This window comes from Brassica napus, chromosome C5 (assembly GCF_020379485.1).
Source record: "Brassica napus cultivar Da-Ae chromosome C5, Da-Ae, whole genome shotgun sequence".
NCBI lineage: Eukaryota > Viridiplantae > Streptophyta > Magnoliopsida > Brassicales > Brassicaceae > Brassica > Brassica napus.
In genome coordinates, this window is record NC_063448.1 from 1,568,732 (window position 1) to 1,585,046 (window position 16,315).

The 16,315-nt window shown below is 31.8% G+C and overlaps 3 protein-coding genes across 3 annotated transcripts; 1 reads left to right on the top strand and 2 right to left on the bottom strand.

The window, feature by feature from the left end:
• Nucleotides 1-3: 3 nt before the first annotated feature.
• Nucleotides 4-1,989, bottom strand: LOC111198130 (vesicle-associated membrane protein 721-like). Its single transcript, XM_048757736.1, has 5 exons — nucleotides 1,337-1,989; nucleotides 947-1,088; nucleotides 737-857; nucleotides 516-578; nucleotides 4-407 (listed from the first exon to the last, which is right to left on the bottom strand). The coding sequence occupies exons 1-5, from the start codon at nucleotides 1,527-1,529 to the stop codon at nucleotides 264-266; spliced, it is 663 nt and encodes a 220-aa protein (XP_048613693.1). The 5' UTR covers nucleotides 1,530-1,989; the 3' UTR covers nucleotides 4-263.
• Nucleotides 1,990-3,655: 1,666 nt separating this feature from the next.
• LOC125587391 (protein SULFUR DEFICIENCY-INDUCED 2-like) lies at nucleotides 3,656-5,094 on the bottom strand. The gene is made up of 4 exons (XM_048757737.1): nucleotides 4,817-5,094; nucleotides 4,519-4,731; nucleotides 4,293-4,448; nucleotides 3,656-4,216 (listed from the first exon to the last, which is right to left on the bottom strand). Exons 1-4 carry the CDS (start codon nucleotides 4,928-4,930, stop codon nucleotides 3,785-3,787), a joined length of 915 nt encoding a protein of 304 aa, XP_048613694.1. The 5' UTR covers nucleotides 4,931-5,094; the 3' UTR covers nucleotides 3,656-3,784.
• Nucleotides 5,095-10,448: 5,354 nt separating this feature from the next.
• LOC125587392 lies at nucleotides 10,449-14,988 on the top strand. The gene is made up of 11 exons (XM_048757759.1): nucleotides 10,449-10,876; nucleotides 11,107-11,976; nucleotides 12,187-12,624; nucleotides 12,705-13,106; nucleotides 13,190-13,237; nucleotides 13,324-13,407; nucleotides 13,490-13,573; nucleotides 13,662-13,879; nucleotides 13,958-14,039; nucleotides 14,152-14,589; nucleotides 14,709-14,988. Exons 1-11 carry the CDS (start codon nucleotides 10,772-10,774, stop codon nucleotides 14,856-14,858), a joined length of 2,919 nt encoding a protein of 972 aa, XP_048613716.1. The 5' UTR covers nucleotides 10,449-10,771; the 3' UTR covers nucleotides 14,859-14,988.
• Nucleotides 14,989-16,315: the final 1,327 nt, after the last annotated feature.

Here is a 16,315-nt window from a genome sequence, read left to right on the forward strand (position 1 = left end):
TCATTTATAGTAATCATTTTATTATCATCTACACCACAAGCAGTCATCAGTCCACAAAATCATTTTAATAGTTTTAGATCTCTCTTAAGGGATCAACGTCATCTAGGTGCAAGCAATATAGCAAACGTGAAAGCTTACATATATATATGTCTATCTATACAAAAACCAATTCAAGCAGAAGGATGATGATGACAGGACAATAAAGGGGAAAAGGCAGTACGATCATGTACCGAGTGAGAAAGATCTCAAGAGAGTTTTGAATTTCAACACTTGAAGCCATGGCAAACTGAGAGCACGATTATGAGAATCAGAGCGATGATGATGGCGAGAACTATGAGTTTTATCTTCATGTTCTGAAGCCACATCTTCCTTCTCATCTGCGTCCCCGTTGTTCTGAAGTCTTGTGCCTGCAGCAGACCGAGATTTAATCAAACACAGAGATAAGACAATCTGGTGAACCAGCTCCTTATTATGTATTATTAAGTACGCAGGAGATAACAGCATCAGAGTCTAACCTGTGAGCGAAGGTTCTCGGTTTTGTCCACCAGAAGCTCAATTTTCTCACCACGGTCAAGAACCTGCATATGAATTCAAGTTTCATATATACTCGTCTAACAGCAAAACATGTACTACATTGGTAAAGACGTGATGCACTGACTAGACAACAAAACAAGTGATTTCAGTAGATTTGTAATTACTAGAAAAGCTTGCAAAAGGAAAAGGACAGATTCGAAACCTTCTCGATGTTTTCCATCATAACACCCTTAACTTCAGACACTTGAGCCTTCACCTTAGCAAGCTTGCTAATCTCATCAGGATGATCCATACAATACTGCATGTGCTCTTTCAGCTTAGACCTTCAAAAGTAACCAAACAAAAAAAAAAGAGTCAGTCCAAAGAGTAGTGTAGAAACAAAAAAAAAAACACAAAAGAAGAGAGAACACACCCGAACTCTTTATTCAAGCTGTTAGCCTGAGCAGTAGCAGCCTTTCCCCCACCATATCTCTTGTTAAAATCCTCCTTCACTCTTTCCAAAAACGCCATCGGAATCTGCCTCCCAGCAGATTCAACCGCAACAACACAATAGGCTGCACAACAAAATAACACAATCAAAACTGATATGGTTGGTTACAGCCAAAAGTATCGTTACATATCAATATTGGCTAGTGTCAACCAAATAAACCACAGATCTATCGGAAATTAAGCAATAAATAATAAAAAAAAAAAACAATCTGTATAGATCTAACACCCTAAAAGCTTGTACAAATCTACAAGAGACGATATAGATATAACTCGCGGTGAACATTCAAAAAATGAAACGGTAAATATGACTTACTGAATCCATCTTCGACGAGGTAGTTGAAGGTGTGACCGTCGCAGTTGTAGGTGAACTTGTTGTTGGAAGACGGGAGCTTCTGGAGGCACTGAGCAGCGATTGACGTGAAGTTGCCTTTGAAATCTGTGAACTCCACGAGGATCACCGTCCCGCGAGCCACGAAACTGTAGATCAACGACTGTTGTTGCGACATCTTTTCAAATCCCTTAGATCCTCGATTCGACTCGATCCAGAGAACTTTATAAGGGCTGTCGCGTTAAAACTACAGATCTATTAAGCCTAAACAACAACGAAACGAGGTGAGAAAAGGAGACGAAACAAAAGTAGAAAAGGAGGAGTCAAGGGTAAACTAGTCATTTGCCTACGAGAATTAAATGACTGGACAACAATTTCAAAATGGAAAGACCAAATCTCGAGATATTTTGACCCATTTTGTTACCCGGATCAGGCCAAGCAGCTCGTGGACCCTGCGGATGGCAAACATCGTAATTTCATTTCATTTTATGTCCCATAGTCGACGAGAAGCACAGAGTCTTGTCTTTTTCTAAATCCACCACTGATCGCAGACTTAGATTAGCCAACATTGATCACAGACTTTGCTTTAAAGAGTAACTTGTATCATATCGTATGATACTTAAAAACATTTAACAAAACCTTACTTAGAGCATGATTATCGGTAGGTTTTTAGAATGGGGTTCTTACCGGAATATAAAAACTTGTCTCTTAAAACTCTTATTTAAGAGCCGGTTCTTAGCTTTTTCAGTTAAAAGTTAAGAAACGGATTCTTATATTCTGCTAAGAACTCAACCCTAAGAACCTCCCAATAATCATGCTCTTACGTCCTGGTTTAGACAGAAACATCCACGCGTCCCATGATCAAACGATCTTGTTGATACCATTTGACAAGAAAGTAGTAATCTATTTATCTGGCTATTTCATGTTTTGCCATTAACCAAGTTCAACGAAAATCTATATATAGGTGGAACCAACCCAAAAATCTAGCTTAACAGTTTTGGTGCCACATGTGATCGTATAAGCTATAAGGTTTTGTTTGACTTTACTCGCCTCCTATCCAATGTGGGGATGTTTGCATACAAAGATTCAAATCTTCTCTGTATTTTTCCTACCCGTAAATTTTTGTTTTCACGTGTTACATGACGTTCTGGCAACAATCAAACTTGAACATCAAATAATTAAAAGTTTTGTATTTTAATAGTTAGGTTGCGGTTAGAACTTAAAAGGACTGGTTGGTGATATTGGAATGCAATTAAAGTTCAAGTTGTTGCACGATTGTCATTGAACACTCTTTAAGTAACATACAATTATTTCTTTAGCTTTAAATTTTGTATCTGTAAATCGCACGAGCCAGATCATACGAAATCCTATATAAAAAAATACAATTATCTTGAAATGTTTTCAGTATTTACACTTACCGTATTCAGCCTGTATGGTTGGTCAGAAACTATACACGGGCCTACAAACAATGCACGTTTTCTTGTAATTAGTTTTGTTATTTTGAAATTTGAACGAGATAACACTGTTTGTTCTGCATGTGTTTTAGATTCATGCATGTCCTTGTTGGAGCACATGCAAAAATTGCGTGGATCATCCTGATGAGATTAGCAAACTTGCTGTGGTGAAGGCTCAGAATGATTATGATGGAGAAAACTGAGAAAATTATAAATCTTTTCTACTTATCCTGCCTCTAATCTGCTTCTGTATGCTGAATGTGTGTGGTTTTTCTCCGATTCATTTCTATGGCAGGTCCTTGACTCTGGTGACAAAATTGAGCTATTAGCAGACAAAACTGAGAACCTTCGCTCACAGGTTAGTAAACTAAACTACACACATATTTTTACAGCATAGACACTACATACATACATGCTCCTCTTTATTCTGAATGCCTTCAAGGGCCCAAGATTTTAGAATACAAGGAACAAAGATGAAAAGAAAAATGTGGCTTGACAACAAAGATTAAGCTAGTAGTTCTGGGCATCATCATCTTGTCAGTTTGTCATGGCTTCATATGACCTAAACTCTATACTTGTCATGGTTTATCAGACCCACATTGCTACTAGGCTGATTAGAAATCCTCCTGGTATAGTTAGGCAAAAGAAACTGACTTGGTACCAAAGAATGAAGTGTCATGATCAACTGTTTGTTAGAGAGACTTTTTAGCATTTCTTTTGTTTTGCTTACCATACAGGTTAGGCACTTAGGCCATTATGCTTTTGCAACCTACAAGTCTTCTGTTTGGTTTATAGTTCTCCCAATCTTGACCTCTAAATACTTTTTCTATCTAATGAAATTAGTTCAAAGTATTTGGAATGAGTCATTGGAACAACAAGTTAACAGATGATACAAAAACAGCTTACAAGAAGTAAACTTACATTCACTACATTTCTTCTACATGAAAAGTTCCTAAAAGACCAGAGCAACAAAGAATCATCAACAAGCCAGTTGATCTCTCAGTGGTAAGATCTCTTCGAAAATCGGAAGTCTCCTTGTCCTTGAAGGCCTCCTCCATTCTTTCATAAACTCGTCAATCCCTTCCACAACCGCGATCTCATCCATACCAACTTCACATTCCACAGACACAGAAGCAACAACATCTGCTTCTTGTTCCCGTGGCTCCAGCTCGCTCAGCAGCTCTTGAACTCGAACCTTCAACCTCGAATCATCATCAAACCCCTCTTTCTTCTCATGCAACACATCACGAAAGAGTATCGTCCTCGCCTCATCGAACTTCCCTTGCTTGATGAGACAAGTGCACAGATTACAAGCCTTGTTTGCATCAGGCTCTACAGCTTGAGCTTTACGGTACACGGTTTCAGCCGCCGTATAGTCCTTTAGCTGCATATAAGCCCATCCCAAGTTTCCCTGTAACACACAAGTTCCAATCAAATTCAATAAAAATCAAAACTAAAAGATCACTGAGATGATTATTAAACCGTACCAAGATCCTAGATGTCTCCTTCTCCACCGTGACCTGAAACTTCTTCCCGTGAGATCTCGCCGTCTTAGTCGGCTTCCCGTTGAACGCTTCTCCTTGGTATATCATCCAAAGCTTCTGCTTCAACAGCTCAACTTGCTCTTCTATCCTCCCACACTTCTGCTCAAAATTTCACAATCCCAACATCAGCAAACAAGACAATAAAATGGTTTTTTTTTTTTTTTTTTACCTTGTAGAGATCGATGAGGACATTGTCGAGTGATTCCTGAGCTTGTCTCGAACAGAGATATCTAAAGGAATGAATAGCATCAATGGCTTCATCAGCTCTGTTCTGTTGTTTCATAAGCAAGGCCATGTCTTTAAGCGCACTGTCCACTCTGTCTCTTGCCTTGATCGCTTTCCAGAACAGCTCTATCGCTGCTTCTGCATCCTTCTCCACAAGCTAACCAAACAAATCAATCAAATTAAATATTTTTCCTCAAAAAAAGAAAAATCTACAGTGAAATATGTTTTTATTTATTTATTACCTGAACATGTTTTGCTCGGACGTAAGGACTGTCACCGTGAGGCAGCTTATGGACAACGTTGTACGCTGCAGACGAGTAGTCTTGTCTTTCTCCTCCTCTTCTCAGACTCATCATCCTTTCTTCTCTGTATCAAAATTTCTAAATGAAGAAACAAACTTCTTCTCTCTCTATCTTCCTCTCTCCTTAAAGCGGTAACACCGTTCTGACAATCTCTCTCTAGGGGTGTGTGAGAGGAAAGTAGATATATTGTGGAAGAAGAAGGAACCTGGACGGAGTCCTGTCTTGGTTCATTTTTATCAACTGGATCTAAAATACCGCGGGCTGGTCATTTTTTAAGCCTATGATTTGCGGCCACGTAGTATATCCGTCCACATTATTCTCACACGACTTCGACTTGGCCAAATTTTTGTTTCTTTTTTTAAGTTGGGTCTCTTTGTTTAGGATATTTTCAGTTTTTAGCCCACAGTTATAACTTGCCACCTAACTATATAGTTAATGGTATTTAATACGATACACACCTCATCCTTAGTACAGAACTAGGACTTTGTTTTTATATATACTAGATACGGATCCACGTGCTAAATCTTCGTTAAAATTATTCTGATTATATTATTATATTTTTAAATTTATGATTTATATTTTAAGTTATTTAATATGCACATAAATATATATATATATATATATATATTATTTTGACACATATATAATATATTTCCATACATGTATATGTGTTATTTTATAATGCATAATGTTTCATATGTAGTAATTTAGTAGTTTGATTTGATGATTAATTGTGATATTAATTTTCTTAATTAAGGAGTTAATAGTAGATAAAAAATTATATTGTTTTCCTTTTACATTACATAAAATAATTTGTTTTAAATAATTTAAATATTTAATAATTTTAACCAAAATAACTTTTTTAATCTAATTTGTTTAATTTTTAGATTTTTTATAATTGTTTAAGTTTTTTTTGAATTTTTCCCAATTATTTCAAAATTTTGATGTATTTGTATTATTTATTTAATGTTTAAAAAAAGAAGAAAAAAACCTGATACATCATCATTTGAACCTACAAAATGAATAGTACCAGTCATATGTCTAGCCTGAAGAATAAGTAAACCTCATTGGAGGTTTGTTATGATAAAAATGTCACTTTAAAGTGTTAGTAAAAAAAATTCAGTGTTTAAAGTGTCAGTATGTGACACTTTGAGAGTTTTTAATATGCGAATTTCCTATTTAAAACTATATATGATTAATTGTGCTCTAGATATCCCATACTAAGCATTATGAAATAAGAATTAAAACATTCCGTATAATCTTTTTTTTTCGAGGATCGTTAGGAATATTCTAAATTTAGCTTTCAGGGGTCACTAAATCATATTCCGAAATTAGTTTTAAGAAAATTAAGATATAGAATATAAATAATATAGATGAGAAGTTGGTACGTTGGAAAAGAACTCGAAAATATAAGGGAAAATATCTTCAAAATAACCAATTTACTTTTCAAATCTAACATGGTATAGGTATGAAAGATATATTAGTGTAGAATTGATCAAATAGATAACAACTGTGGTTAGAATATCCGGCCTAAATTATTGTACGTAGATCTTTTAAAATATACAAATTTTCAAAAAAATAAAATCTTATATATTAAAACAGAAGTCACAACCTTGATTCATGTTTGATTTTTTTAAATGGATCTAATAGATCTATTCTTATAAAGTCATGTTACATATAATCTCTAATCGTATTATTATTATGCCTAACAATATTCCTAAAATTCTGTTCTGAATAACCATCATTAATTATATTCCAATAAATAGAATTGTAATCTGCAACTTATAGAATGTACTTAACCACTAAAATCTCGACCACTATTCTGTTTTGGATAACCAACATTAAAGAATATTTATTTCTTGAAAAGCAACTATAATCATAAAATCTAAGTAGTCGTAATTTCTTTTAACTTGAAAAGCAAGTATACTCTCAAAATATCTCAATAGATACGATTTTTTCAAAAAAAACTTGCTTGAGGATTACAACTCCTTGAGTATTTTATGTTATAGTAGCATAATATATAAAAGAAACTACACAATTACAATTCCTTCAGGATTATGGACACAATAAAAAAATATGGTAAAATTATTATGTTTTAAAAAGTGATAGACACACCTCATATACATTATAATACTAATTTAGAATTGAAAACAAAATTTTTATATAAAAATAAATGAAAACAAACACCTGCGCGGTTGCGCGGGTCGAGATCTAGTACACTATTATAACACAACACTATTATATATATGTACCTTTTTTTACTAAACTCAACTTATTTTTATTTAAATGAATGACTATAATTTATATTAGATACGTATGTAATATAAAGAATTGTACTGTGTTAGGTAGAAAATATGAGAAAACGTTTGTAATGTAATGTGTCAATCGGATCTAAACTTACATGATTTGAATATGACATTCAAACTTATTTGTTTACTATGTTGTGTTTATAATAGCAGGTTAGATAATGTGATAATGTAAGCTTAAGAGAGGAATAAGTGATTTTGGATTATATGCCATTTGATAGACTTATAATAAAAGTCATATTCAAACCTCACGTAAGTATAGAGATTGTTAGAATGTTTAGTATGAGAAATATGAATTGATCAGGTTTTTGGTGTGTTGTAGGTAAAGGTTGTGTACAGAAGAGAAACAAATATAATTGAAGCACTAACTTCTCTACAGTTACATAACTGGTGAACGTGTGAGACAATAAAATGTAGCGACTAAACATTTTATGATAAGCAATAACTTCTCTTTGCACTTATATTACATGTGATGTATATTAAGTAATGTCAGTTTTAGTTAGTATTGAAGCAAAGTCAAACGAACGATAGTATAAGAGTATTTGATATTTGTATTATTCTATTCAATAAATAATCGAAGTATGGTATAGTTTAATGTGAGACTCGTTTATATTAAATAATACGGTTGATATTAAGCAAGTTTAATAAGGAGCGTGTCATATAAGTGTTAGGTTCTGGAATGAGTCCAAAATTTAAATGACAACTTTTAATAGTAGATAAAAAATATGACTCTAAATTAATAGATTAGATAAGCGAATGAAATGTTTGGCCGACTGCTTTCTATAATCTGGCAACTCTAATAGAAACTGTCGAAATTTTAGCTAAACGTTTAGAAAAACCATATTCGATAACATGTATCAAATCCTAGCACCTACCTCTTTTTCTTTACGAAGGAATAAACCAGATTCTGGTTTTACCTGCTGGGAATGGTGAATCGTGCTTCACTATCGTCGTCTCCCCCATGCTTATTCCTTGGAGAAGAAGACTAGAGAGAGAGAGACACGTTGAAGAAGAAGACGACGTCTTTTGACGTCGTGTGTTTCTATATCTGTTTAGTGAGTGAGACCAGAGTCGGTGTTGGATTTTCGGTAAAAACACAAATACAGTTAAGACACGGTTAAAGTTATAATTATGTGAGTTAATTAGCTGATTATAGTAAGAAACAAAAAAACAAAAAAAAATTAAGAAAATAGTCAATGAGTTTTTGATGGAGGATAATCCGTAGACTATATTTGCGAAGTGATTTTGCCACGTGTCCTATCTACAATCATTTTTACAAAAAAAATGATGTCATGGCTAACAAGATTGATGACATGCCTTATAGTTAATATGACATCGACAATCACATTTATTACTAACATATATTTTTGGTACAATTTATAGAATATGACAATATCTAATACATTATATTTAATGTTGATTTATATTTTTGTTAAACTTCTTAAAATATGGTAATAATTCATAAATCATCACTAAAATAAATATATTGAAATATGCATTATAAATTCGAAATGCATTATTTAATTGTATTTTTATAATTATACAATTTTTATTACTAATATTTTCAAAATTTTCTACATCTTTTTTAAAAAAATAATAAATTGTTAATTGTAATTTCATTAGTTTCTTTTAGATATCTACAAATTTTATAAATATTGTTTAGTTATAATTTTTAATAACTATACAATTTTATATGATTTTAAGTAATTTTATACAAGTTGATTTAATACATTTAACCAAAATAAATAGATAAAAAATTTATCTAAGATTCGAATTTAAATATATTACATATATATTATTAAATGTAATTTAAAATAAACAGAATTAGAACTTATATATTAAAACAGAAGTCACAACCTTGATTCATGTGTGATTTTTTTAAAAATGGATCTAATAGATCTATTCTTATAAAGTCATGTTACATATAATCTCTAATCGTATTATTATTATGCCTAACAATATTCCTAAAATTCTGTTCTGAATAACCATCATTAATTATATTCCAATAAATAGAATTGTAATCTGCAACTTATAGAATGTACTTAACCACTAAAATCTCGACCACTATTCTGTTTTGGATAACCAACATTAAAGAATATTTATTTCTTGAAAAGCAACTATAATCATAAAATTTAAGTAGTCGTAATTTCTTTTAACTTGAAAAGCAAGTATACTCTCAAAATATCTCAATAGATACGATTTTTTCAAAAAAAACTTGCTTGAGGATTACAACTCCTTGAGTATTTTATGTTATAGTAGCAGAATATATAAAAGAAACTACACAATTACAATTCCTTCAGGATTATGGACACAATAAAAAAATATGGTAAAATTATTATGTTTTAAAAAGTGATAGACACACCTCATATACATTATAATACTAATTTAGAATTGAAAATAAAATTTTTATATAAAAATAAATGAAAACAAACACCTGCGCGGTTGCGCGGGTCGAGATCTAGTACACTATTATAACACAACACTATTATATATATGTACCATTTTTTACTAAACTCAACTTATTTTTATTTAAATGAATGACTATAATTTATATTAGATACGTATGTAATATAAAGAATTGTACTGTGTTACGTAGAAAATATGAGAAAACGTTTGTAATGTAATGTGTCAATCGGATCTAAACTTACATGATTTGAATATGACATTCAAACTTATTTGTTTACTATGTTGTGTTTATAATAGCAGGTTAGATAATGTGATAATGTAAGCTTAAGAGAGGAATAAGTGATTTTGGATTATATGCCATTTGATAGACTTATAATAACAAGAGTGGGTTCTAATTTCCAAACCCGAAAAATCCGATACCCAAAAATTTGATCCTCGGGTACCCAAATACCCAGGCCTAATTAAACAAATACATAAATGAAAAAAATTGTAAGTTCTTTTTTTATATGATTCAATAGATGTAACAAGAGTGGCATAGAATGGTTTATTTTATTTTATTTTGTTAAAACCATTACTCAGCTTAAAATTTCACATAATAAAAGCATGAAGTTTTTTCTACGCATAATATGGTTTTTAAAATTTTAAAACTAACATCTATTTTATAAATTATATTTCATAAATTAAGTTTAGTGTTTCATATCTAAATTAAGTTTTTTTTTTGGTAACATAGAATATACAAGTAACTAGGTGTTTTCCTGCAGCACGTGGAGTGATAAATTTTTTATAAGTTAAATTATATTTAAAATGAAATTTATTAATATTATATATTTTATTATTTTGGACTAATATTTAATATAAAATTGATTATTTTAGGGGAAATTATACATTTACACTTTGTTGAGTACCCCTTTTCAAATTTACACTCAGGAGGAGGACATTTTCACAAATACCTAATTGTTTAGTAGCCGAAAGACAATAATAACCCTCGCAATTTTAACCTTTTCTCTCGAATCTCTCTAGCTCGCCATCGAAGGCGACGAGATTACAGAGCTACGACGGCGATTCTAGCAACGGCGACGACAAAAGGTCTTCTCTCTCACTAGTCACGCCGTCTCTCTGGAAAGAGCATCCGGTGACGACGAATAACAATCAGACTATACGATTCAAAATTTCATCTCAAAAAATGTCGTCTACTCCTCACGATTCTCCTCTACACGATTCTCCTATACACGATTCTCCTCTTCACGATTCTCCTATTCATGATTCTTATCTTCACGATTCTCTACAAGTAAGTACCTAAATTATTGTTTGTTTCAAGTCATTTTTTGAATTTGTTATTTCTGTTATAAGAAAATAGAAGAACATTGGTTGAGGATTGTCATGTTTCTAGTTAGATCTAAGAGAAATAGTATCGATAGTGAACATTGAGTTTTTTTGAAAAATTATAAGCCTTTATAAATGTGGGTTTCAAGTAATTATAAAATGCGTGAACTCAAGAAGTGTTGTCTTGTATTGCAGTTGGATAGCAACGAGTTTTGCACAACCTTGAAATTGCCTGGGAGGGTTTATGAAGCTGTAGAAACACCAGATAATCCCAAAGCGATAATCCATCACTCAAAGATTGATTATATCGAGAAGGTGGAAGATATATTAGGAAAAGAAGAGTTTTCTTTCATAGAGAACTCTCACATTGGGAGCATTTTGAAGTTGGTTAAAAGGAATAGGGTTCAATTTTCAGAAGAGTTGTTCCATTTTCTAATGCAGCGAAGAGTATTGACGCAAGGAGAGGATCTCTGGTTTACTTTCTCGGACCAGCCTATGAGGTTTTCACTAAGGGAATTTCATCTGACAACAGGCTTACGTTGTGAGGAAGATCAGACAATAACAGAGCCGCTGTTCAAAATAATGAAGAAGCCATACATTTGGATGCTGGGCAAGATTGATAAGTTTACGGTGAGAACGTTATATGAAATGTTTAAAAAGAAAGCACGAAGCATGCCAACACTAGAAAGATTATCCCTTGGAACAGCAATACTCACAGAAGCGGTAATTATGGCAGAAAATCCGAGTTCTAAAATCCCGAGAGACAGGTTGCAGCGTTATATGAACTATCGCTCACACAAGATTGCTTGGGGTAAAACTGCTTATAGAATCTTGATGAGAAGTGTAAAAAGTTTGAGTGCAAGTTCCTGGACAGGAGATAGTTATGAAGTGAGTGGTTTTGCGCTAGCCATAAATCTGTGGGCAATGTCATCAGTGAATGTGCTTGGTAAATCTTTGGGAAAGCCATGCGAGACATCCTCTTCTTCTGATCCGTTGTGTCTACATTGGGACTCAACAAGAACTCCGACAATAGCTGAAGTGTTAGAGCTGGAGAAGATAAACAATGTGAGTTTTTATAAGCGTATATAAATATATTCGTATTGTATTGTTTGAAAAGTGGATTTCTAGGGACTCCTTGAAAAGGTCCACAAATCGGTGTCTTGTAGGATTGTAAATTTGACATGTGTTTATACAAGATTATAAATGTACTTTTATAAGGACTATATAAATTAATATATAAGAGGTTTACATAGATATGTTTTATTTATTCTACAGGTTGAGGTTAGCACAGTGATTGGATTGGCTGAGGAATACAAACATTTGGTGGGGGCAACACATAGTGACGATGCTGACTTTCACAGTGTTGTGAAACTAGTTCAACAAGGATACAAAATGAGGAGAAGCGATTGGGAGAAAGGTTTTGTGGATATGTTTGTTGCAACAGAAGATATAGGTCAACAACGCAAGACAAAAGACGAAGATGCAGAGCATGGTGAAGATCTGAACCATAATGAAGATGAAGAGGAAAAGAAAGATGAAGAGGAAAAGACAGATGAAGAGGAAAATAAAGATGAAGAGTATCAAAAGGATAAGGAGCAAAGAAAAGATAAAAATCATTCCATGTCTAACAGCGAGAAACTTGATAAGCTAATCCAAATGGTTCGTGATTTGGATAAGCGAGTAGTAATGATCCAGAATGTTTTAGGAGTTAAGGTAACCAATTCAATTTTACCAATTACTTATCAAATTTCGCGTGTTATTCCTCTCTAATGATTTCACTTGTTTTTTTGAAGTTTAACGACAGTTCACCAAACAAAGAAGATTGTGAAAATGGAGCTAGTTCTGGTGATAGAAGAAGTGCACAAGATTATGAAAATGAAGAAGATACAATTAATGAAGAAGCAAACTCTGATGATAAAAAAAATGCACCAGATGATGAAAATGAAGAAGATACAATTGCTGAAGCAGCAAACTCTGAAGATACAATTGCTGAAGAAGCAAACTCTGGCGATGGAAGAAGTGCACTGGATGATGAAAATGAAAAAGAGATATGTGATGAAGAAGCAAAATCTGGTACAGAGCATCAAAGGGAAGAAGAGAATATTCTTGGGGAAATTGAGACTACACAAAAAATCACTCAAGACGAAGACACAGAAAAACTTGAATCAGAAAGTTGCTTGAAACAAACGTCGCAGGTATGAATCTAAAACAGGATATAAAGGTTTATAAATTTTTTAATTTAGTGATAGGCAAATTGAATTTCTTATTTCTTTTGTAGGTTACGTCGCCTACTCCAACATTCAATACTCCAAACTTTGATACAAGGGTACAAAATTAATATATTTTATAAGGCCTTGTAAAAGTTTAATGTATATAGCATAAACATCTAATTTTCAAATATTTTGTCTGAAGGTTTCATCGCCTAATCCAACATTTACGTCTCCTAAGTTTGATCTCCTTTCCCAAGAAAGTCATAGTGGAAAGGGTACAAATGAGGTATTTTATAAAGCTTTATAAACTATTTCATGATCGTTAAGGTCTCTTAAACAATTATATAAAAACGATTTGCATGAATCAGGTTCTTATGAGAGATGTTTATGAGATTCCTGTTTTCCAACCTCTAATGAAAATAAAAAAGAGATTGGTACAACAACACAGCCAGGTTTGTTTTCCAAACTTTATGAGTATTGATTTATTTTATAGACTTAATAATCCTTTGTAAAAAGGGGACTATTTTTTTTGTTCTGTAGGTAAACGAAGATGTTGAGCCTCCACTTCAAAAGAAGTTTAAAGCTGATACAGATAATGTTCCGCTAAGAAGAAGTGAAAGAGGTCAAATACCATCCATTCATACACAACCACCGTTTACAGGAGCAAGGAAGAAACATCCGATTCTTCATCCCTTTGAGCCAGTTGATAAAACAAGAAAAGAAAAAATGAGAGAATGGAAAATGTCAAACAAAAGAAAGTAAGTTTTATTTTATAAGAAGCTATATATTTCATGAAACTAGATATCTACATAAAAAAGTATGAGTGTCCAATGTAGGAAGCTGAGAATCAATCAAGAGATAGTAAACGCAAAGTGGTTTTCGGATATTGAAACTCCGGGAAAAAAACTTTCAAAAACGGTTAGACTATATGTGAACAAAAATTCTTTATAATCCCTTATAAATTTATATTAATCTTCTTTATAAAACTATATGATCGCTATTCTGAGTATTTGTTTTTTTTTTGTTTCAGCATATTGAAGCAGGTTTTGAGTTGCTGAAACTGAGACAGATAAACAATCCAGATTTGTTTCTGAACAAAACTGCCTTAGTTGTTGGAGTGAAGTTTCTTGAAGAAATAGATGAGTTTTATGATGAGTTTTTAGATGACAAGAAAGGTTTCCAATTTGGAGCAGGCTTTGACAAGTACAACATAGAGAAGAATATCAACTTCCTCTATTCGGCCATTGCAGTAGCAGAGAAGTATTGGCTTGGAGTTGTAATCAACTTGGAGAAGAGAAATATCACAGCATTCAATTGTGCAGCAATGAAGTTCACAGATGCGAGTTTGGTCCCTTACGTTAATGCATATGCGATGGCTCTCCCATTCATGATTCGCTACTTCTTCAAAGATGTCAGCATGGATACAAGCAAGTTCTCGATAAAAATTGTATCTGAAGGTTTCCCACAGGTAACATCTTTATAACCGCTTATAAATCTTTATGGTAGATTTGTATCCAGGTTCTTCAGATCAAATAACTTATATTATAATTTATCTGCTAATATATTACTAAAACATATTTGTTTAAGGTTCTTAAAATAGAAGACAGTGGAGTTTATGCATTGAAGCTGATAGAGTGCCATGCAATGCGTATAGTGGATTTGACAAAGCTGAGTGAAGAAAAAATTGCAATCATCCGAGAAAAGTTGGCGGTTGATATCTTCTCGGAATTACAATGAATACTAATGTGGGAATGAACAAAAACTTTATAGCTTGCTTATAGTTATGTGTGAACAACTATCTGTTTTATGCGTGTTTGGTAAACTTTGTTTGTAGAATTCTGAGTATTATGAGTTTATGACTTGGATTTATGGTTTTCCTTAAATTTAGAAAGTTCAATGGTAAATTTGTATTTCAGTAGCTTTATAACACATTATTACAAATAGTTTATAACCTCTTATAAAATCAAAACAAAATGGTTTATTACAAATGAATTTACGATATATAAAGGAGTATATAAAAGTTATAAAGATTTATAAATCGTTTTTCAAGAGCTCATCAGTTCATAAAACAAAAAAGAATTAAGGTTTATAAAGTTGTATAAACAACCAAAATGATTTATAAATCTGTATAAAATAATGTATAAGGGCATATAAATTTATATAAGATAAAAAACAAAACTTGTTTTTTTACCTCTTGTAAAATCAATCGAGTTTAGGATATATAAAGGGAAATTTAAAAGTTATAAAGACTTATAAATCTATAAAAAAAGTAATTTATAAAGGCTTCTAAATCAGTTTACAAATATTATATACAAAAATAATGATATGTAAACACCAATACGAGGATATATAAAGGGAAATTTAAAAGTTATAAAGACTTATAAATCTATAAAAAAAGTAATTTATAAAGGCTTCTAAATCAGTTTACAAATATTATATACAAAAATAATGATATGTAAACACCAATACGAGGATATATAAAGGAGAATTTAAAAGTTATAATGACTTATAAATCTATAAAAAAAGTAATTTATAAAGGCTTCTAAATCAGTTTACAAATATTATATACAAAAATAATGATATGTAAACACCAATACGAGGATATATAAAGGGGAATTTAAAAGTTATAAAGACTTATAAATCTATAAAAAAAGTAATTTATAAAGGCTTCTAAATCAGTTTACAAATATTATATACAAAAATAATGATATGTAAACACCAATACGAGGATATATAAAGGGGAATTTAAAAGTTATAAAGACTTATAAATCTATAAAAAAAGTAATTTATAAAGGCTTCTAAATCAGTTTACAAATATTATATACAAAAATAATGATATGTAAACACCAATACGAGGATATATAAAGGAGAATTTAAAAGTTATAATGACTTATAAATCTATAAAAAAAGTAATTTATAAAGGCTTCTAAATCAGTTTACAAATATTATATACAAAAATAATGATATGTAAACACCAATACGAGGATATATAAAGGGGAATTTAAAAGTTATAAAGACTTATAAATCTATAAAAAAAGTAATTTATAAAGGCTTCTAAATCAGTTTACAAATATTATATACAAAAATAATGATATGTAAACACCAATACGAGGATATATAAAGGGGAATTTAAAAGTTATAAAGACTTATAAATCTATAAAAAAAGTAATTTATAAAGGCTTCTAAATCAGTTT